The following is a 22,357-nucleotide window of genomic DNA, read 5'->3' as shown; positions in this document are numbered from 1 at the left end:
TGCTATATTTTTTAATGAAAGTCCCCAATGCAGGCTCTAGTCAAAAGTAGTGCACTATATAGCGAATAGGGTACCATTTCAGATGCAAACATCTACTCCTAAACAGAGCTGGGAACTTAAAAGTTATCCTAACTTTGCCTTCGCCAAACGATATCCCATATTCACTCGAGTGAACAGGGTATGCCAAGCGCCTGTTCAAGCATGAGAATGATTCCTTGGAATTCTGTCAGTTAACATATCGCAGTCTTAAAGAGAGGGCCGTGGGATTTTGTGCGTCATTCTATATGAAAGAGTAGGCCTATACTTAAAGTCATATAGTCAAATAAATATGTAACTTTGATGGGTATTTCGAGGAAGAAGAATCTTTTAAATATGTCTAGTAATAAGATGGGGAAAGGATGGTAAAATAGTACAAGTCTTGAGTTCCCCGTTGTATGATGATATGCGTCATGCATGTTAGTTTGGCTGATCTTTTAATGGCTCCTCAATGTGAGCCACAGAACAGAAGTCCAAAAGTAATGATGATTGCAGTGTGGAAAGGAGTTGAATGAAGCCTTTTTACATGTCAAAGTTCAGTTTTACACCAAGCCCCTCTCTTCTTCCCTTCACATCTTAATGCTCTGGCATCATTTGTACTGACAGTGAAATCATTAGACCTGTGATGTTTATTTTATTATGACAGCGAACGTCTCTCCTCTACAGTGCGATGCTCTGGAGTGCAAGCATCTCTTTTCATCTTGTTTAATTTATTTTATGAACCACAGTTGGCACATTTCTGGTATAGTAAATTAACCCTCTTACTTTAAGATGTCACGTCTTACCAGCTTCAGTGGTAGATTTAAGCAGTTTAGGAAAACATTTTGGAGGAAGGAAGTGACTGAATAAGTGTAACGTTTATTTATTTATAAAGGTATACAGGCACATCAATATAACCTACATGTTGTTCAGTCTATTAGCTTCCATCGGTCTGTATATTTATCATATCAAGCAAAAATAGAACCACGAGAATATAGCATGCTAGTGTTGTTGTATTAGATAGATGCTGTGATGTCCTACAACAATAGTCTTTCACAATTATACCGTGAGTCATTATTCATTTCCCCGTTCTCTCCAGAGTCAAGGATGTATCCAGATGGTACAGTTGGCTCAGGCATCCAGTGATGGGGAGAAGCTGAGAATCTCTTGGGCCAGGCAGGGTGGGTGGTTCTGGGCTAGGTTTCTCTCTGGTGACAAAAACCGTGTTGGAGGCCAGGGCAACAGCAGGTGGTGGAGAGAACAGAACTGCACCATCGTACCCCTCCAGATGTGATTCTGCTAATTGAAGCTAATTAGAGAACCTGTTCTTCAGACTGTCGTCGTTAGCATTTGGTGCCCATTGCAATCTCTCATTTCTAATGTTGGTTTGTCGTAGAAAGAAGAACACTGGTTCTAATGAATGCGTTTTATTAACTTTTATAATTTATTTCTGTGGTTTTGTTCATTGTCTCTGTAGGTACACTTGTTCTTTTCGGTTTGTACTCATTATTGTGAAGCAACAAGTATCACACAAGTCTTTGTATTTGTATTTATTGTTGCTGCCAAGGCAGCAGCTACTTTTCCTGGGGTCTGGCAAAATTAAGGCAGTTATACAATTTTAAAAACTTTACAAATCAGTCATTACAGAATTCACAACATATTAAGTGTGTGCCCTCAGGCCCATAGTCCACTACCACATATCTACAACGCAAAATCCATGTTTAAGTGTATGTATAGTGAGTATGTTATCATGTGTCTGTGCCTATGTGTGTTACTTCACAGTCCCCGCTGTTCCATAAGGTGTATTTTTACCTGTTTTTTTAAAACATTTTTTAAATCTGATTCTACTGCTTGCATCAGTTACCTAATGTGGAATAGAGTTCCATGTAGTCATGGCTCTATGTAGTACTGTGTGCCTCCCATAGTCTGTTCTGGACTTGGGAACTGTGAAGAGACCTCCGGTGGCATGTATTATTGGATATGCAAGGTATTTTAAACGGACAGCTTGGTACCTTCAGCTTGTCAACACCTCTTACAAAAACAAATCAAATCAAATCAAATTTATTTATATAGCCCTTCGTACATCAGCTGATATCTCAAAGTGCTGTACAGAAACCCAGCCTAAAACCCCAAACAGCAAGCAATGCAGGTGGAGAAGCACAGTGGCTAGGAAAAACTCCCTAGAAAGGCCAATACCTAGGAAGAAACCTAGAGAGGAACCAGGCTATGTGGGGTGGCCAGTCCTCTTCTGGCTGTGCCGGGTGGAGATTATAACAGAACATGGTCAAGATGTTCAATGTTCATAAATGACCAGCATGGTCGAATAATAATAAGGCAGAACAGTTGAAACTAGAGCAGCAGCACAGTCAGGTGGAAGTTGAAACTGGAGCAGCAGCATGGCCAGGTAGACTGGGGACAGCAAGGAGTCATCATGTCAGGTAGTCCTGGGGCATGGTCCTAGGGCTCAGGTCAGTTGAAACTGGAACAGCAGCATGGCCAGGTGGACTGGGGACAGCAAGGAGTCATCATGTCAGGTAGTCCTGGGGCATGGTCCTAGGGCTCAGGTCCTCCGAGAGAGAGAAAGAAAGAGAGAAGGAGAGAATTAGAGAACGCACACAAGTAGTGAGGAAGTCAATCTCTCTTCCACTTTGAGCCATGAGAGATTGACATGTATGTCATTAATGTTAGCTCTCCGTGTCCTTTTAAGGGCCAGCCGTGCTGCCCTGTTCTGAGCCAACTGCAATTTTCCCAAGTCCCTCTCTGGCACCTGACCACACGACTAAACAGTTGTCCAGGTGCAACAAAATCAGGGCCTGTAGGACCTGTCTTGTTGATTAGTGTTGTTAAGAAGGCAGAGTAGCGCTTTATTATGGACAGACTTCTCCCCATCTTAGCTACTGTTGTATCAATATGTTTTGACCATGACAGTTTAAAATCCAGGGTTACTCCAAGCAGTTTAGTTACCTCAACTTTCTCAATTTACACATTATTCATGACGAGATGTAGTTGAGGTTTAGGGTTTAGTGAATGATTTGTCCTAAATACAATGCTTTTACTTTTGGAAATATTTAGTACTAACTTGCTACCCATTTCGAAACTAACTGCAGCTCTTTATGTGTTGTAATCATTTCAGTTGCATTTCAGTAGCTGACGTGTGTGTATAGTGTTGAGTCATCTGCATACATAGACTTACTTACTCAAAGCTAGTGGCTTGTTGTTAGTAAAGATTGAAAAAAGCAAGGAGCCTAAACAGTTACCCTGGGGAATTCCTGCTTCTACCTGGATTATGTTTGAGAGGCTTTTATTAAAGTACTACCTCTGTGTTCTGTTAGACAAGTAACTCTTTATCCACAATATAGCAGGGGGTGTAAAGCCATAACCCACAGGTTTTTCCAGCAGCAGACTATGATCAATAATGTCAAAAGCTGCACTGAAGTCTAACAAGACAACCCCCACAATAACTTTATACATTTCTCTCAGCCAATCATCAGTCATTTGTGTAAGTTCCATGCTTGTTGAGTGTTCTTTCCTATATGTGTGCTGAAAGTTTGTTGTGAATTTGTTTATTGTGAAAGGGCATTGTATCTGGTCAAACACCATTTTTTTTTTTACAGAAGTTTACTAAGGGTTTTTAACAGACTGATTGGTCGGCTATTTGAGCCAGTAAAGGGGGCATTCCTATTCTTGGGTAGCGGAATGACTTTAGCTTCCCTCCAGCCCTGAGGACAAACACTTTCTAGTAGACTTAAATTGAAGATGTGGCATTATCGTACACTATTATCCTCAGTAATTTTCCATTCAGGTTGTCAGACCCCGGTGGCTTGTAATTGTTGTTAGACAACAATTTTTTATGAGAAAAGTTGAATGTGTTGATCACATTAGCAATGGATTTATTTCTGACACATCTTTACACAAAATAATGAAACCATTTACAGTATGAGTATAGTGACTGCACAGTTGTCCCCTACACTATTACACTATCCATCTATGTCTCATCAAAAATGTGTTCTCATTGTCGTCTAGCCTGGTAGTGGAGTTGTTTGTCCAGGTCTCGGAGCTGCTCCAGGAATCCAGCGTTGGGACAGATGTTTCTGTTTGCAGCCACAGCCTTGATGGCATCCACCAGGGTCAGGTTCTTATCGATCATCAGGTAGGCCAGGACCAGAGAGGACGAGCGACTCAGACCCATCGCGCAGTGGACCAACACATTACCTGCCGGGGAGGGAAGAAAGGCTGCACACTTAGCTCTCATTCAGTTGAAGGAGGACACAGGTACATGGGTAATTTCATCATATGTAAAACATATTTACATACAGTAAGTACGGCAGTACCGTATCTATTTTGTTTACCAAAGTGATGTCTTGGCTCACCCAAATCCCTGGCAACATTTACTGTATCATATTTAGTAGAAGACCATCTCATAGATTACTTGTTGTTTATTTCATATTGTGTATTTTTTTGTCAAACAGCATTACAGACCTGTAGGCTTAATATCAAAATGGAGTAATTTCTAAATAGCCTACCTCCCCAAAAGTTTTCTTTCAACAATGTTGCAACAAATGTTTCTACACATGGTAATCCGTGGTTTCTTATCATGCTTTGGGGCTTAGGGCCCATGGGAGCGGGTAATTGAACCGTCTTCCAGGCTGTGTGTTTCTGCTAGGGATTACTGTAGGCCCTGCTACACACTAGAGGGCTAGTCCGATCAGCCAGTCAGTCAGCATGTCGAGGAGGGGAGGCATAACCTGCGTTCCAAATAGCAAATTATTCCCGACATAGTACACTACTTCTGACCAGGGCCCATAGGGAATAGGCTATAGGGTGCCATTTGGAACGCATATCTTAAAACTTTCATGTCAGATACCGGATGCACTCTGCATAACGAGGACAGGAAGTAGCAGCTCTGCTAAAGCACAAGGCCACAAACATAATTTTGTAATTTCCATGTCCAATGAAAGTGTTGCTTACAAATTACCAGAATAATCTATTTAAAGTCAATATTCTTGTCCAAGGTCCCCAGTTTATGAGGAGATTACTGTGGGGTACGATATTAGCTTGATATTATGTTTTAGCAGCTTTGTGATTTGCATTTTAACTGCTAATGGAATGGAAGGTAGGATTGTTGCATGATGTTGGAACTGACAGACTAATGATGTTTGAATATAATTCATTCACAAACAATGTAATCTCAAAGGTAATTTTAGAGAAAATGAGTAAAAAACATGCACAGAATATAAAGTCAGAGATGATGCCCTCTGCATGGCTGGCTGTAAAGCACTTGGTCAACTGATAATGTAAAAAGGGCTTTGTAATATACATTTGATTGGTTGATTTGATTGACTGGTTGGCTGATTGCTTACTGGTGGGTGAGCTCAGGGCGGTCTTGATAAATTTGGCTGCAGAGTAGAAGAATGTACTGAGGTCAAATGAGGGCATGTCGAATGCCTCCACTCCATGGTAGGATATTTTTGTGTCCCTGTAGTAGCTGGCACCTGTGTTCACATTAAACTTCCCATCCGCTGCGTTCAAGACGTGGGTGATGTGATGAGTCCGGAGTGTCCTCTTGTCTTTGGCTGCATACCTAACAACACACAAGACCATGTAAGTGTGTCTGTCTTGAGACATCTTAAGACATCATTGTTCTAAAGATGTCTGGTTGGTTATCAAATCAAAATGTATTTGTCATGTGCGCCGAATACAACAGGTCACCTCCCTGGTAACCTTAAAGTGAAATGCTTACTTACAGGCTCTAACCAATAGTGCAAAAAAGGTGTTAGGTGAACAATAGGTAAGTAAAGAAATGAAACAACAGTAAAAAGACAGGCTATAAAAGTAGCGAGGCTACATACAGACACCAGTTAGTCAGGCTTATTGACGTAGTATGTACATGTAGATATGGTTAGAGTGACTGCATATATGATGAACAGAGAGTAGCAGTAGCATAAAAGAGGGGTTGTCAGGTGGTGGGACACAATGCAGATAGCACGGTTAGCCAATGTGCGGGAACACTGGTTGGTCGGCCCAATTGAGGTAGTATGTACATTAATGTATAGTTAAAGGGACTATGCATTTATGATAAACAGAGAGTAGCAGCAGCGTAAAAAGAATGGTTGGGAGGAGGCACGCAATGCAAATAGTCCGGGTAGCCATTTGATTACATGTTCAGGAGTCTTATGGCTTGAGGGTAAAATTGTTGACAAGCCTTTTTGTCCTAGACTTGGCACTCTGGTACCGCTTGCCATGCGGTAGTAAAGAGAACAGTCTATGACTGGGGTGGCTAGGGTCTTTGACAATTTTTAAGGGCCTTCCTCTGACACCGCCTCGTGTAGAGGTCCTGGATGGCAGGCAGCTTAGCCCCAGTGATGTACAGGGCCGAACGCACTACCCTCTGTAGTGCCTTGCGGTCAGAGTCCGAGCAATTGCCGTACCAGGCAGTGACGCAACCAGTTGCACTTGATGTTGCAGCTGTAGAACATTTTGAGGCCCTCAGGACCCATGCCAAATCTTTTTAGTTTCCCGAGGGAGAATGGGCTTTGTCGTGCCTTCTTCACAACTGTCTTGGTGTGTTTGGACCATTCTAGTTTGTTGGTGATGTGGACACCAAGGAACTTGAAGCTCTCAACCTGCTCCACTACAGCTCCGCCGATGATATGGGGCGTGCTCGGTCCTCCTTTTCATGTAGTCCACAATCATCTCCTTAGTCTTGGTTTCGTTGAGGGATAGGTTGTTATTCTGGCAACACCCAGCCAGGTCTCTGACCATCTCCCTATAGGCTGTCTCGTCATTGTCGGTGATCAGGCCTACCACTGTTGTCGTCTGCAAACTTAATGATGATGTTGGAGTCATGCCTGGCCATGCAGTCATGGGTGACCAGGGAGTACAGGAGGGGACTGAGCACGCACCCCTGTGGAGCTCCAGTGTTGAGGATCAGCGTGGCAGATGTGTTGCTACCTACCTTCACCACCTGGGGGTGGCCTGTCAGGAAGTCCAGGATCCAGTTGCAGAGGGAGGTGTTTAGTCCCAGGATCCTTAGCTTTGTGATGAGCTTTGAGGGCACTATGGTGTTGAACCCTGAGTTGTAGTCTATGAATAGCATTCTCACATAGGTGTTCCTTTTGTCCAGGTGGGAAAGGGCAGTGTGGCGTGCAATAGAGATTGCATCATTTGTGGATCTGTTTGGGGGCTATGCAAATTGGAGTGGGTCTAGGGTTTCTGGGATAATAGTGTTGATGTGAGCCATTACAAACCTTTCAAAGCACTTCATGGCTACGGACGTGAGTGCTACAGGTCTGTAGTCATTTAGGCAGGTTGCCTTTGTCTTCTTGGGCACAGGGACTATGGTGGTCTGCTTGAAACATGTTGGTATTACAGACTCAATCAGGGACATGTTGAAAATGTCAGTGAAGATACCTGCCAGTTGGTCAGCACATGCCCGGAGCACACGTCCTGGTAATCCGCCTGGCCCCGCAGCCTTGTGAATGTTGACCTGTTTAATGGGCTTACTCACGTCGGCTACGGAGAGCGTGATCACACAGTCGTCCAGAACAGCTGATGCTCTCATGCACTGTGTTGCTTGCCTCGAAGGGAGCATAGAAGTGATTTAGCTTATCATGTCACTGGGCAGCTCTCGGCTGTGCTTCCCTTTGTAGTCTAATAGTTTGCAAGCCCTGCCACATAAGATGAGTGTCAGAGCCGGTGTAGTATGATTCAATCTTAGCCCTGTACTGACGCTTTTGCCTGTTTTGATGGTTTGTCGCAGGGCTTAGCAGGATTTCTTGTAAGCTTCCGGGGTAGAGTCCCGCACCTTGAAAGCGGCAGCTCTACCCTTTAGCTCAGTGTGAATGTTGCCTGTAATCCATGGCTTCTGGTTGAGGTATGTATGTACAGTCACTGTGGGGATGATGTCCTCGATGCACTTATTGATAAAGCCAGTGACTTATGTGGTGTACTCCTCAATGCCATCGGAAGAATCCCAGAACATGTTCTAGTCTGTGATAGCAAAACAGTCCTGTAGTTTAGCATATGCTCCATCTGACCACTTTTTTATAGACTGAGTCACTGGTGCTTCCTGCTTTAATTTTTGCTTGTAAGCAGGAGTCAGGAGGATAGAGTTGTGGTTGGATTTACCAAATGGAGGGCGAGGGAGAGCTTTGTACGCATTTCTGTGTGTGGAGTAAAGGTGATCTAGAATGTTTTTCCCTCTGGTTGCACATTTAACATGTTGATAGAAATTAGGTAGAACTGATTTTAAGTTTACCTGCATTAAAGTCTCCGGCCATTAGGAGCGCCGCCTCTGGGTGAGTGGTTTCCTGTTAGCTTATTTCCTTATACAGCTGACTGAGTGCGGTCTTAGTGCCAGCATCTGTTTGTGGTGGTAAATAAACAGCCACAAAAAGTATAGCTGAAAACTCGCTAGGCAAGTAGTGTGGCCTGCAAATAATCACAATGTACTCTACTTGAGGCGAGAAAAATCTAGACACTTCCTTAGATTTCGTGCACTAGCTGTTGTTTACAAATATGCACAGACTACTCCCCCCCTCGTCTTACCAGAGTGTGCTGTTCTATCTTAGTTTTTGATGTCCCGTTGGTAGGATATTCGTGATCGTACCTCGTCTAATTTATTGTCCAATGATTACACACACATTGGCGAGTAGTATTGACGGTAACGGCAGCTTTCCCAGTCGCCTTCTCCTGGTCCTGACGAGGCATCCGGCTCTTTGTTCTCTGTGCCTGCGTCGCTTCCTCTTGCAAATAGCGGGGATGTTGGCCCTGTGGGGTGTTTGGAGAATGTCTTGTGCGTCGTCCTTGTGGAAAAAATCTTAGTCTTATCTGAGGTGAGTGATCGCTGTCCTGATATCCAGAAGCTCTTTTTTGCTGTATGATACTGTTGTAGAAACATTTATGTACAAAATAAGTTACAAATAACGCAAAAACCCCCACATAATAGCACAATTGGTTGGGCGCCCGTAAAACTGCTGCCATTTCTTCCGGTGCCATTTTAGTGGTGATACATAGTGTTCATTTAGCCTGTGTATGCTTGACATAAAGAGTCATAAGTAAAGTCTTGTAAAGCCATGTCACCTCGAATCACATCACATCTTAGCAGACACTTTCATCAGTTTCTTGCAGGAATTGAATCCACAACCTTGTGACATATGTCACTACTGCACTTTCAACAGTAAAACACTAGAATGTACAGTAAAATACCTTCATTGTGTTTTACATAATTGAATATGGTTGGATGTTGTGGTGGGGAAAGAGTCTTTGGCTCTAACATATTTTAAGTCGTGCCTTGTAAAAGGCTAGATTTGTTGCACCCATGATTGTGCATGCTGTACCCCCACATAATACAGTAACATACTGTATTTTAGGAATTCTACAAACCTTGTCCTGAAAATCTCCAGTAACTTACTGGCCAATTGCTGTGAGTAATATACTGTAATTCAAAATGGCAAAAAGTCTCAAACCTCTAATGGTTGACTGGCTACCATGTACTTTTAATCTGTTATGCCATGTAATCACTGTCAGTTTAGAAGCCTTTGTTGAGGCATAAAGTACAAGTGATATAAAACACCAAATATCAGATGGTATGCTGTAATATATAATTACATATTCACTATTAGCCATTTCTGATTTGGATTTCAATACAATTCAACAATAGAGTACTGTATTGCTGTTTCGCTGTATATGTAATGCAGCATATTGTAAATTGTGGAAAAAATATTGTGGGAGTGGAAAGAATCGTTGGCTCATTAACTTATTTTAAGGCTTGCCTTGTTAGCGGCTATATTTGTTGCATCCATTAGTGAAAGATCTGTGCCAATTTATGATATGTGTAGTAGTTCCCTAACAATTAAATGTATATAGGGGACAGATTAGAATGGTAGCAGGTCTTTTGAATATTTAACCATGTCCATTTTAGGCCTCTAGAAGTGCAAGTCATATTAAACACCTAGTATTCAAATGCCTGGTATCCAACCTGCTTGCTCCAATCCCTTGTAATTAAAGTAAAATCAAATCAAACTTTATTTGTCACATGTGCCGAATACAACAGGTGTGGACCTTACCGTGAAATGCTTACTTACAAGACCATAACCAACCGTGCAATTCAAGAAAGAGTGAAGAAAATGTTTACCAAATAAACAAAAGTAAAAAATTATAATAAGTAACACTGTAAAATAACTAATGTGGCTATATACACGGGGTACCGGTACAGAGTCAATGTGCGGAGGTACAGGTTAGTCGAGGTAATTTGTACATGAATGGTAGGGTTGAAGTGACTATGCATAGATAATAAACAGCGAGTAGCAGCAGTGTACAAAACAAATGGAGGGGGGTGTCAATGTAATAGTCCAGTGGCCATTTGATTAATTGTTCAGCAGTCTTATGGCTTGGGGGTGAAAGCTGCCTTTTGGTCCTAGACTTGGTGCTCCGGTACCACTTGCTGTGCGGTAACAGTCTATGACTTGGGTGACTGGAGTCTCTGACCATTTTTTGGGCTTCCTCTGGGCTGACATTCTTAGTGTAATAGTCACTTTTACAGTATTGTACTGTGTTCCATTGCTTTGACATTATAGTAATTTACAGGAAGCTGACATAAAGTTACCGTGAATATCTCAATACTGTGTTGGCACTATCCAGAGATTGAGATACACTGTATCATAAAATATCTTGTTGTAATTACATAAATGTTTAAGACCAATGTATCCTTAACTACAACAACATTTTCAATAACAGTTACAGAAAAGTTTTACTTGCTATGACTGATATGTGTTTAATTTATGAACCTTGGCTGAATGCACTGACAGTAAGTTGCTAAGGACAGGTGGTGCCCACTATATGGCCTAAATGTTTAAAAAAACACTGGGTAATATGTTACTGGGTAATTCCAGTAATATACTGTAAATTAGATTACAGTAACTTACTTGGTACTGTAAATTAGATCAGTGACATTTTTGTTACTGTAAAGTGGATAACCGTATTTGTACTGTAAAATAAATGATGCTAACTTACTGGCCAATTGATGCCAGTAAGTTACTGTACATTTGACAGAATGTTTTACAGTGTTGGCTTGTCAAAACTGCATACATTGTTAATAAGGAACAAGCTTCAGTCTAAGTGATGAAAACATATCACAAACACTACCATTCAAAAGTTTGGGGTCACGTAGAAATGTTCTTTCTAAGTGACCATAATGACCATCGTTATGTTTGGAGGAAAAAGGGGGAGGCTTGCAAGCCGAAGAACACCATCCCAACTGTGAAGCTTTGCTGCAAGAGGGACTGGTGCACTTCACAAAATATATGGCATCATGAGGTAGGAAAATGATGTGGATATATTAAAGCAACATCTCAAGACATCAGTCAGAAAGTTAAAGCTTGGTCGCAAATGGGTCTCCCAAATGGATAATACTTACAAAGTTGTGGGAAAATGGCTTAAGGATAACAAAGTCAAGGTATTGGAGTGGCCATCACAAAGCCTTAACCTTACTCCTATAGAAAATGTATGGGCAGAACTGAAAAAGCATCTGCGAGCAAGGAAGCATACAAACCTGAGACAGTTACAGCAGCTCTGTCAGGAGGAATGGGCCAAAATTCACCCAACTTATTGTGGGAAGCTTGTGGAAGGCTACCTGAAACGTTTGACCCAAGTTAAACAATTTAAAGGCAATACACTCAATTAGTATTTGGTAGCATTCTGACCCACTGGGAATGTGATTAAATAAATAAAAGCTTAAATAAATAATTATCTCTGCTATTATTCTGACATTTCACATTCTTAAAATAAAGTGGTGATCCTAACTGACTTAAAACAGGGAATTTTTACTTGGATTAAATGTCAGAAATTGTGAAAAACTGAGTTTAAATGTGTTTGGCTAAGGTGTATGTAAATGTCTGACTTCAACTGTACATAGGCATACAGAGGCCCATTATCAACAACCATCACTCCTGTGTTCCAATGGCATGTTGTGTTAGCTAATCCAGGTTTTATAATTTTGAAAGGCTAATTGATCATTAGAAAATCTACCGTTTCCAACTACAATGGTCATTTACAACATTAACAATGTCTACACTGTATTTCTGATCAATTTGATGTTATTTTAATGGACAAAAAATGTGCTTTTCTTTCAAAAACAAGGACATTTCTAAGTGACCCCAAACTTTTGAACGGTAGTGTATACTTACAAAAAAATGTATCACTCAAGCATCTGCTACGTGGCACTTACAGTGTAGCCTATTATTTTGAGGATGAGTTGTCTTACATGTCTCCTATGTAGATCCTGGGCTGGACCTCATCCATATGGTCACTGGTCCCTGGTTTGGTCCACATCAGCCTCTGGAGCTCTGAGGCTGGTGGAGTCTCGTACCTGCTCTCTGCCCCCTCCGAACCCCCCAAACAACTTCTGATGCTGTCCATGCCCTGGAGCATGTCTGGCTGTCTGGGTGGTGATGGTGGTGGTCTGAAACTCCTGTTGCTGGTAGAACTCCCACTCAGTCTGCTTTTGGAGTCACACATTTACATTTTTATCAGTGATTCCAATACGATACAATACAATAACACAACTACATTAATACAATGCCAAGAAGTGTCCTTGTTCGTTTCTTAAATCTTTGTTGTAATGAATTATTTTACTGTCATCATTTTTTCAGCATATTTTAAATAACACTGTCATAATGACAACAACACATCTGCCACACTGCTCCTCAAAACGGGACCCCTAAGGGGTGTGTGCTTAGTCCCCTCCTGTACTTCCTGTTCACCCACGACTGCGTGGCCAAGTACGACTCAACACCAAGTTTGCTGACGACACAACGGTGGTAGGCTGAAGGGGAGCAGGTCGAGACACACCAAGAATGTTATGAAGAGGGCACGACAACCCCTTTTCCCCCTCAGGAGACTGAAAAGTCAGAAAGTTATGCAAATACACCATCGAGAACATCCTGACCAGTTGCCTCACCGCCTGGTATGGCAACTGCTCAGAATCCAACCGTAAGGCGCTACAGAGGGTAGTGCGTACAGCCCAGTACATCACTGGGGCCAAGCTTCCTGCCATCCAGGAACTTCTATACTAGGCGGTGTATTAGGAAGTCCCCAATAACTGTCAGACTGTTCTTTCTGCTACCTCACGGCAAGCTGTACCGGAGCGCCAAGTCTAGGTCCAAAAGGTTCCATAACAGCTTCTATCCCCAAGCCATAAGACTGCTGAACAATTTGTCAAATGGCCACCCGGACTATTTACATTGACACCTCCCACCCCTTTGTTTGTACACTGCTGCTACTCTCTGTTTATTATCTATGCATAGTCACTTTACCCCTACCTACATTTACAAATGACCTCGACTAACCTGTACCTCCACACATTGACTCTGTACCAGTACCCCCTGTATATAGCCTCCTTATTGTTAGTTTCTGTTACTTTTTATTTTTTACTATAGTTTATTTCATAAATATTTTATTTTCTGAACTGCATTGTTGGTTAATAAGGGCTTGTAAGTAAGCATTTCACGGTAAGGTCTAGACCAGTGTTTCCCAACTCTGGTCCTCGAGTACTCCCAACAGTACACCTTTTTATTGTAACCCTAGACAAGCACACCTGGTTAAACTTGACAACTAATCATCAAGCCCTCAATGAGGTGTTTGTCCAGGGCTACAACAAAAATGTGCACAGTTGAGGGTACTGGAGGACCAGGGTTGGGAAACACTGCTTTAGACAGTCGAATACTGCAGGGCAGCTTCCTTAGCCCACATCCTTCTGTAATATAAACTCAGCAAAAAAATAAATGTTTCTTTTTCAGGACCCTGTCTTTCAAAGAGTATTCATAAAAATCCCCAAAACTTCACAGATCTTCATTGTAAAGGTTGTTCAATGAACCATAAACAATGAATGAACATGCACCTGTGGAACGGTCATTAAGACACTAACAGCTTACAGATGGCAGGCAATTAAGTTCACAGTTATAACGTAGGACACTAAAGAGGCCTTTCTACTGGCTTTGAAAAACACCAAAAGAAAGATGCCCAGGGTCCCTGTTCGTCTGTGTGAACGTGCCTGCTTTAGGCATGCTTCAAGGAGGCATGAGGACTGCAGTTGTGGCCAGGACAAAAAATGTCAATGTCTGTACTTTGAGACACCTAAGACAGAGCTACAGGGAGACAGGATGGACAGCTGATCGTCCTCACAGTGGCAGACCACGTGTTTCAACACCTGCACAGGATCGGTACATCCAAACATCACACCTGCGGGACAGGTACTGGATGGCAACAACAATTGCCCGAGTTACACCAGGAATGCACAATCACTCCATCAGTCCTCAGATTGTCCACAATAGGCTGAGAGAGGCTGGACTGCGGGCTTGTAGGCGTGTTGTAAGGAAGGTCCTCACCAGACATCCCCGGCAACAACATCGCCTATGGGCACAAACCTACCGTCGCTGGACCAGACAGGATTGGCAAAAAGTGCTCTTCGCTGATGAGTCGCGGTTTTGTCTCACCAGGGGTGATGGTCAGACTCACGTTTATCGTTAAAGGAATGAGCGTTACACTGAGGTCTGTGCTCTGGAGTGGGATCGATTTGGAGGCGGGGGGTTCGTCATGGTCTGGGGCGGTATGTCGCAGCATCATCGGACTGAGCTTGTTGTCATTGCAGGCAATCTCAACGCTGTGCGTTACAGGGAAGACATCCCCCCCCCCCCCCCCCCCCACAATGCCACCAGCCATACTGCTCGTTCTGTGCGTGATTTCCTGCAAGACAGGAATGTCAGTGTTCTGCCATGGCCAGCGAAGAGCCCGGATTTCAATCCCATTGAGCACGTCTGGGACGTGTTGGATCGGAGGGTGAGGGTAAGTGCCATTTCCCCCCAGAAATGTCCGGGAACTTGCAGGTGCCTTGGTGGAAGTGTGGGGTGACATCTCACAGCAAGAACAGGCAAATCTGGTGTAGCCCATGAGGAGGAGATGCACTGCGGTACTTAATGCAGCTGGTGGCCACACCAGATACTGACTGTTACTTTTTATTTTGACCCCCCCCCCTTTGTTCAGGGACACATTATTCAATTTCTGTTAGCCACATGTCTGTGGAACTTGTTCAGTTTATGTCTCTGTTTTTGAATCTTATGTTCATACAAATATTTACACATGTTAAGTTTGCTGAAAATAAACGCAGTTGACAGTGAGAGGATGTTTCTTTTTTTGATAAGTTTATATATCAACAACCTTCCTTATGCCTTATCTGAATCTCAAAGTACTGTATTTGCAGATTATACAGCAAGACAATCTGTTCAACAGGTACAGCCAGCTCTACAAGTAGATCTGGGAAATATCAGGGAGTGGGTTTGCTGGAACAAACTTGTTTTGAATGCTAAGAGAACCAAAGTTATGTTGGTCTGTTCCATAAGGAAAAGGCCAACAACACGGTATGTGATTAAGCATGGGGGGAGTACAAATTGAGGAAGTGGCAGAAACTAAACTACTGGGGTGCAGCTAGACAACTGTTTATTGTGGTTGTCTAAAAAAAAGACCTAATCTATGTAATAAAATAATAAACACCTCATCAGAAGGACAGCTAAATACTTACCAGGAAAGATTCTTAAGCAAAAAACCCAAGTATTAATTGGGAGTCAGGTGAACTACTGTTCTGTGGTCTGGGGAAATTCATCAGTAAGTGAGATTAGGAGGCTGCAGATTGCACAGGACAAAGCAACAAGGATTGTTTTAAGGTGGTCATCAATCAACAAGATAATTGAAGAAAATGTCATTTTATTTCACAATGTACACCATTTTAAAACGGCTAAACTTCAATTACAACATTATTCAGTTGATATCAGACTTTCAGTAAATACCAGGATAATATTGTCCATCTGTTTTATCCCAGCAGAAAAGAGAAATAGTTGAAATAACATTTAGATTCAGAGCAATAAATAAATTGAATAATTTGTCTGAGTAAACCAGAAATATAATATAAATTCAAACAATACTTTAAAACCACTTAAATATAATAAATTGGAAGGTTGTGCATGACTATGGTAGAAGACTCAATAGTATTTATCTGGTCAATATGTCAGTGTATTATGTAAGTTATTTGTTACACTATTTTATGTGGAAATGTGATTGTATTATAAATTGTATTGTAATATTTAAGGACTCTTGGAAGAGTAGTCCTAATGAGGACTTAAAGAGATCCTAATAAAATAAAAAAATCCCCCCAAGTCAGGGGCGCAAAGCTGATTTCCCTTATGTCCATGTTGAGCTGTAGCTCTGCTTCTATAGCCTCAGGCTAACCTGTTCTTCCTGCTCCTCTCTGCTTCACTTTTGTGTAATTAAAGATGCTGTGTGTGTGTGGGGAAAGTGCCCATGTTTAACACAGAGGGTAAATCAAAATGTGTTTTTACCTCTACTTACCTCTAGTCTCCCTCCTCTTGCAGGGTTCATGAATTACAGTTCCTCTTTTGCTTCGGGGGTTTGCTCTAGATATTTTTTTTTAAATAACAGAGGATTGAGGAATTAACCATGCAATGACGTACAGTACATATGTTTTTTTCTGATTATAATGTGTTATATTTGAGCAGTAAGGCCCGACGAGGTCTGGTGTATGGCCAATATACCATGGCTAAGGGTTGTACCCAGGGACTGTCGTGCCTTAGCCGTGGTATATTTAAGCAATAAGGCCCGAGGAGGTGTGGTATATGGCCAATATACCAAGGCTAAGGGCTGTAATCAAACAAAATTAAATCTGCATTAACATTCCACTCTTTTAAATTAATCTCAGTTTAAGGAACTGTATTGTGGCCTTCCACTGTGGTATAAAAAAATAAGGTAACGTGTGTAAAATACATCTGTCATCCATCACCATATGGAAAGGCAAAGAACTCACAAATGAAAAGAGACAAATGGTTGTTGACTATCATTAATCTGGCAATGGGTACATAAAAATTGAGAAAAAGCCCCAGAAATATACAGTGCCTTGCGAAAGTATTCGGCCCCCTTGAACTTTGCGACCTTTTGCCACATTTCAGGCTTCAAACATAAAGATATAAAACTGTATTTTTTTGTGAAGAATCAACAAGTGGGACACAATCATGAAGTGGAACGACATTTATTGGATATTTCAAACTTTTTTAACAAATCAAAAACTGAAAAATTGGGCGTGCAAAATTATTCAGCCCCTTTACTTTCAGTGCCGCAAACTCTCTCCAGAAGTTCAGTGAGGATCTCTGAATGATCCAATGTTGACCTAAATGACTAATGATGATAAATACAATCCACCTGTGTGTAATCAAGTCTCCGTATAAATGCACCTGCACTGTGATAGTCTCAGAGGTCCGTTAAAAGCGCAGAGAGCATCATGAAGAACAAGGAACACACCAGGCAGGTCCGAGATACTGTTGTGAAGAAGTTTAAAGCCGGATTTGGATACAAAAAGATTTCCCAAGCTTTAAACATCCCAAGGAGCAATGTGCAAGCGATAATATTGAAATGGAAGGAGTATCAGACCACTACAAATCTACCAAGACCTGGCCGTCCCTCTAAACTTTCAGCTCATACAAGGAGAAGACTGATCAGAGATGCAGCCAAGAGGCCCATGATCACTCTGGATGAACTGCAGAGATCTACAGCTGAGGTGGGAGACTCTGTCCATAGGACAACAATCAGTCGTATATTGCACAAATCTGGCCTTTATGGAAGAGTGGCAAGAAGAAAGCCATTTCTTAAAGATATCCATAAAAAGTGTCATTTAAAGTTTGCCACAAGCCACCTGGGAGACACACCAAACATGTGGAAGAAGGTGCTCTGGTCAGATGAAACCAAAATTGAACTTTTTGGCAACAATGCAAAACGTTATGTTTGGCGTAAAAGCAACACAGCTCATCACCTAGAACACACCATCCCCACTGTCAAACATGGTGGTGGCAGCATCATGGTTTGGGCCTGCTTTTCTTCAGCAGGGAAAGGGAAGATGGTTAAAATTGATGGGAAGATGGATGGAGCCAAATACAGGACCATTCTGGAAGAAAACCTGATGGAGTCTGCAAAAGACCTGAGACTGGGACGGAGATTTGTCTTCCAACAAGACAATGATCCAAAACATAAAGCAAAATCTACAATGGAATGGTTCAAAAATAAACATATCCAGGTGTTAGAATGGCCAAGTCAAATTCCAGACCTGAATCCAATTGAGAATCTGTGGAAAGAACTGAAAACTGCTGTTCACAATGCTCTCCATCCAACCTCACTGAGCTCGAGCTCTTTTGCAAGGAGGAATGGTAAACAATGTCAGTCTCTCGATGTGCAAAACTGATAGAGACATACCCCAAGCGACTTACAGCTGTAATCGCAGCAAAAGGTGGCGCTACAAAGTATTAACTTAAGGGGGCTGAATAATTTTGCACGCCCAATTTTTCAGTTTTTGTATGTTAAAAAAGTTTGAAATATCCAATAAATGTCGTTCCACTTCCTGATTGTGTCCCACTTGTTATTGATTATTCACAAAAAAATACAGTTTTATATCTTTATGTTTGAAGCCTGAAATGTGGCAAAAGGTCGCAACGTTCAAGGGGGCCGAATACTTTCGCAAGGCACTGTACCACTAACCACTTTTAGGGCAATAACCACTTGAACAGTGGTAAGCGTTCCTGGTAAGGGTGCATTTGTATCTTGTCCCCACTCAGTGAGGAAGATGATTTGGGAGGCAAAGAAATGTCCAAGGTCCACAGTTGGAGAATTACAAAACTTGGTTGCATCTTGGGGTCACCAATTCTCCAAATCTACAATTAAACGTCACCTCCATGCCAATAGGCAATTTGGAATGGTTGCCATAAAAAAAGACTTTATTGAGAGTAACCAACACAGGTAAATGCCTGGAGTTTGCTAAATGGCATTGGCAGTTGTACTGGAACGGGGTGGTATGGTCAGATGAGCCGAAAATAGAGGTCTTTGGCCATGCACACCAGTGGTAGGTTTGGCGTCGAAAGAAGGATGCATAAGCAGACAATAACCTCATACCTACTGTAAAATATGGTGGTGGATCTTTGATGTTATGGGGCTGTTTTGCTTCCACTGGTCCTGGGGCCCTTGTTAAGATGAACGGCATCATTAACCTTACCCAGTACAAGGACATTTTAGCCAAAACCTGGTTGCCTCTGCCTGGAGGTGGACACTTGGTCAGAAGTGGATCTTCCAGCAAGACATTGACCCCAAGCACACCGAAATCCACAAAGAAATAGTTAACCACACAATCAACATTTTGCAATGGCTGTCTCAGTCATTGGACTTGAACCCCATTGAAAACCTGTGGCTGGTATTGAAGAGGGCAGTCCATAAGCACAGACCATGGGATATAAAGTATCTGAAAATATTCTGCACAGAGAAATGGTCTTAGATCCCTCCCAATGTGTTGTCCAATATCATAAAACATTATAGAAAAAGGCTGTGTCATTATCCTAGCAAGAGGAGGGTGCACAACATACTGAAAATAGGGGTGCCAATAATTTTTTGACATACATTTTTGAGAGAAAAAAATGATTATTTGATCAACAAAATCTCTCTCTGCGCAATTGTATTAGTATAAAAGAATATAAGGTTAAAAAAAAAGTGGAGTATGCAAAGTAGCTCAGCATTTGTATGATGAATTTAGTATTTTTTCCTCATCATTATCAAGGGTGCCAATACTTTTGGACATGACTGTATATCCAAATTGATGTTGTGAAGAGATTACTGAACAACAGACAGCTCATAAAATGTATATTAGACAGATGAAATAATAGACACACTTGCCTTGTAGTGTTGCTTGTCAGGAAATCTTATTAAATAGGAGCTCTTGTACATGTAGGCTAGCGGCACAACTCTGTAGGTACTAGTAGTGTCATCTACCATGCAACTTTTTCTATCTATTTAAATATCTGAATGATCTCAGCTCAAAATAATTCTGGCATCATCTTCTGCATACCCCAAAAGTTATGTGAGCTAGGCTACCACTAGGTATGGACAGCGTTGGAGGACACACTGTTTGGTTTTGTCGGCAGCAAGAAAATAACTTTATTAAGTACTGCTCTTGTTTTCTATGTTTCTGTTTATGGAAAATGACATTCCTTTACATTGTGTACAGAAGGTATGAGATTACCTCATTCATTTTGACACAATGCAGAAAATGTGAAAATGTGTTACCCATGGCAAATAATCTTGAAACCTGAAAAAAGTATTCTTTCAGAACATCCATAGAACGTCTTATTATGTCAGTCAATAATCAAATGAATCTAAAACATAATATTGCAGCATATTTTATTCAACATACAGTTATGTAGATGTATGTTTGTTTTAAGGTCGTTTATCCATAAGAAAGTTAATTAACATTTATTTTCACTTGATGTAAATATAAACTTTCTCTTTTAAGCTTCTTCATTTCATACTGATAAAAATGTAAATTCCTTGGGGAAAAAAACTATTATAAAAAATTCTGAAATGATTCACTCTCCTGCATTTTTTTACGTTTGGTCCATTTTCATTTTTTCTTTTCTTTTTTTCCAGATGTATTTGTCACATGCTTCTTAAACAACAGGTGTAGACTAATAGTTAAATGCTTACTGACAGGCCTTCCCAACAATGCAGAGAGAAAAAAAAACAAGAAATAGTAGAAAAATAATAATACAAGGAATACATACACAATGAGTAACAATAACTTGGCTATATACATGGGGTACCAGTTCCCGAGTCGATGTGCAGAGGTACGAGGTAATTGACATAGATACTGTATGTACTAATAGGTAGGGATAAAGTGACTCGTATAGATAAAACAGTAGCAGCAGCGTATTTTATGAGTTAAAAAGAGTTAGTGCAAAAAGGGTCAATGCAGATATTCCGGGTAGCTATTGGATAACTTTTAACTAAGTATTTATCAGTCTTATAGCTTGGGGGTAGAAGCTGTTCAGGGTCCTGTTTGTTCGGGACTTGCATCGGTACCGCTTGCCGTGCGGTAGCAAAGAGAACGGTCTATGACTTGGGTGGCTGGAGTCTTTGACAATTTGTAGGGTCTTCCACTGACACCGCCTGGTATAGAGGTCCTGGATGGCAGGGAGCTTGGCCCCAGTGATGTACTGTGCCATACGCACTACCCTCTGTAGCGCCTTGCAGTTGGATGCCTAGCAGTGGCTATGCCAAGCGATGATGCAGTCAGTCAAGATTCCCTCAATGGTGCAGCTGTGTAATTCTTTGAGGATCTAAGGGCCCACGGCAAATCTATTCAGCCTCCTTAAGGGGAAGAGCCATTGTTGTGCCCTCTTCAGGACTGTTTTGATGTGTGGACCATAATAGTTCCTTAGTGATGTGGACACAGAAGAAGTTGAAGCTCTCGACCTGATACACAATAGTCCTGTCGATGTGGATGGGGGCATGCTCGGCCCTCTGTTTCTTGTAGTCCACGATCAGCTCCTTTATCTAGCTGACGTTGAGGGAGAAGTTGTTGTCCTTGCACCCCACTGTCAGGTCTCTGACCTCCTCCCTGTAGGCTGTCTCATCGTTATCGGTGATCAGGCCTACCACCGTTGTGTCGTCTGCAAACTTAATGATGGTGTTGGAGTAATGCGCGGCCACGCAGTCGTGGGTGAACAGGGACTACTGGAAGGGACTAAGCACGTACCCATGAGGGGCTCCCGTGTTGAGGGTCAGCGTGGTGGCATGTTGCCTACCATCTGGTTGTTTCGTGTTGGTATTAATTGACTGATGATAGTTCTTAACATAGTCCAGCTCAGTACTATTTTGTCTTGGACAAGGCTTATTACTTAGGCTGTGATTCTATCCGATCAGCTATAGATCCGCATTGTAGCTTACTTGAAATTGAAAGGTAATTTCTGATTGAGCCGACATATGCAACATGGGGAAAAAAGGTGCGTAGCCCACAAAGCGTGAACTATTGGTGCTGTGAAAGGGGCAATCCCAAGATTCAAGTTGGGCCTTCTGCGCACCAAAACAATTCTAGAAATGTCTGAACTTCTCATCTCTACAGATATCAGATCTAGGTCCATCAGCAATATCAGGAAGTTCCTGTTAGGGTAAATGGCTCTCTTCTGGACTACTTTCGGAATGGCACGATGGAGAGAGATGTGATGATACAACGTGAGGTACGCCAACACTAAGGTAGACGATCTGCTCATACCCATAATACAATGCATGAGAACCTTCCCTGGAGAGAAGTGAGAAGATGAGAAAACAATGTGATGTAGAGGGATTAGTGAGAGGCCTCCGTCTTATTAATATCATACATGACTGCCCGTCTCAACTTGTGGCATTTCTATTCCTTTCAGAGAGCTAAATATAGGGTCCACAATTCATTGCCTTTGCTCATTTAAGGTCC

General features: G+C 41.8%; 1 protein-coding gene across 7 annotated transcripts; it reads right to left on the bottom strand.

Moving 5' to 3' along the window:
• Window positions 1–3,884: 3,884 nt before the first annotated feature.
• LOC109899941 (dual specificity phosphatase DUPD1) lies at window positions 3,885–19,896 on the bottom strand. 7 transcript variants are annotated; one of them, XM_020495611.1, is made up of 5 exons: window positions 19,786–19,896; window positions 12,278–12,511; window positions 5,508–5,596; window positions 5,376–5,411; window positions 3,885–4,227 (listed from the first exon to the last, which is right to left on the bottom strand). In XM_020495611.1, exons 2-5 carry the CDS (start codon window positions 12,442–12,444, stop codon window positions 4,025–4,027), a joined length of 495 nt encoding a protein of 164 aa, XP_020351200.1. In that variant the 5' UTR covers window positions 12,445–12,511; window positions 19,786–19,896; the 3' UTR covers window positions 3,885–4,024. The 7 variants fall into 7 exon arrangements, with proteins under 7 accessions (XP_020351200.1, XP_020351197.1, XP_020351195.1 ...); XM_020495608.2 differs by lacking the exon at window positions 19,786–19,896 and adding exons at window positions 16,404–16,478; window positions 19,019–19,198 and having other exon boundaries at window positions 5,376–5,596; window positions 12,278–12,514; XM_020495606.2 differs by lacking the exon at window positions 19,786–19,896 and adding exons at window positions 16,414–16,478; window positions 19,019–19,198 and having other exon boundaries at window positions 5,376–5,596; window positions 12,278–12,514.
• Window positions 19,897–22,357: the final 2,461 nt, after the last annotated feature.

Source organism: Oncorhynchus kisutch, linkage group LG11, assembly GCF_002021735.2.
Source record: "Oncorhynchus kisutch isolate 150728-3 linkage group LG11, Okis_V2, whole genome shotgun sequence".
In the NCBI taxonomy this organism is placed as follows: domain Eukaryota; kingdom Metazoa; phylum Chordata; class Actinopteri; order Salmoniformes; family Salmonidae; genus Oncorhynchus; species Oncorhynchus kisutch.
Note: the sequence above shows the minus strand (reverse complement) of the source record. Positions and strands in the feature narration are given on the sequence as shown.

What these genes read in the sequence shown, in the direction of transcription:
- LOC109899941 (XM_020495605.1), bottom strand. Translation starts at nt 12,444, where the DNA reads ATGCTCCAGGGCATGGACAGCATCAGAAGTTGTTTGGGGGGTTCGGAG. An exon ending in AGGATCTACATAGGAGACAT is followed by an intron (nt 5,597 to 12,277) that starts GTAAGACAACTC and finishes GTGTGTTGTTAG; the next exon opens with GTATGCAGCCAAAGACAAGA. An exon ending in CGCCCTGAGCTCACCCACCA is followed by an intron (nt 4,228 to 5,375) that starts GTAAGCAATCAG and finishes CCTCCCCGGCAG; the next exon opens with GTAATGTGTTGGTCCACTGC.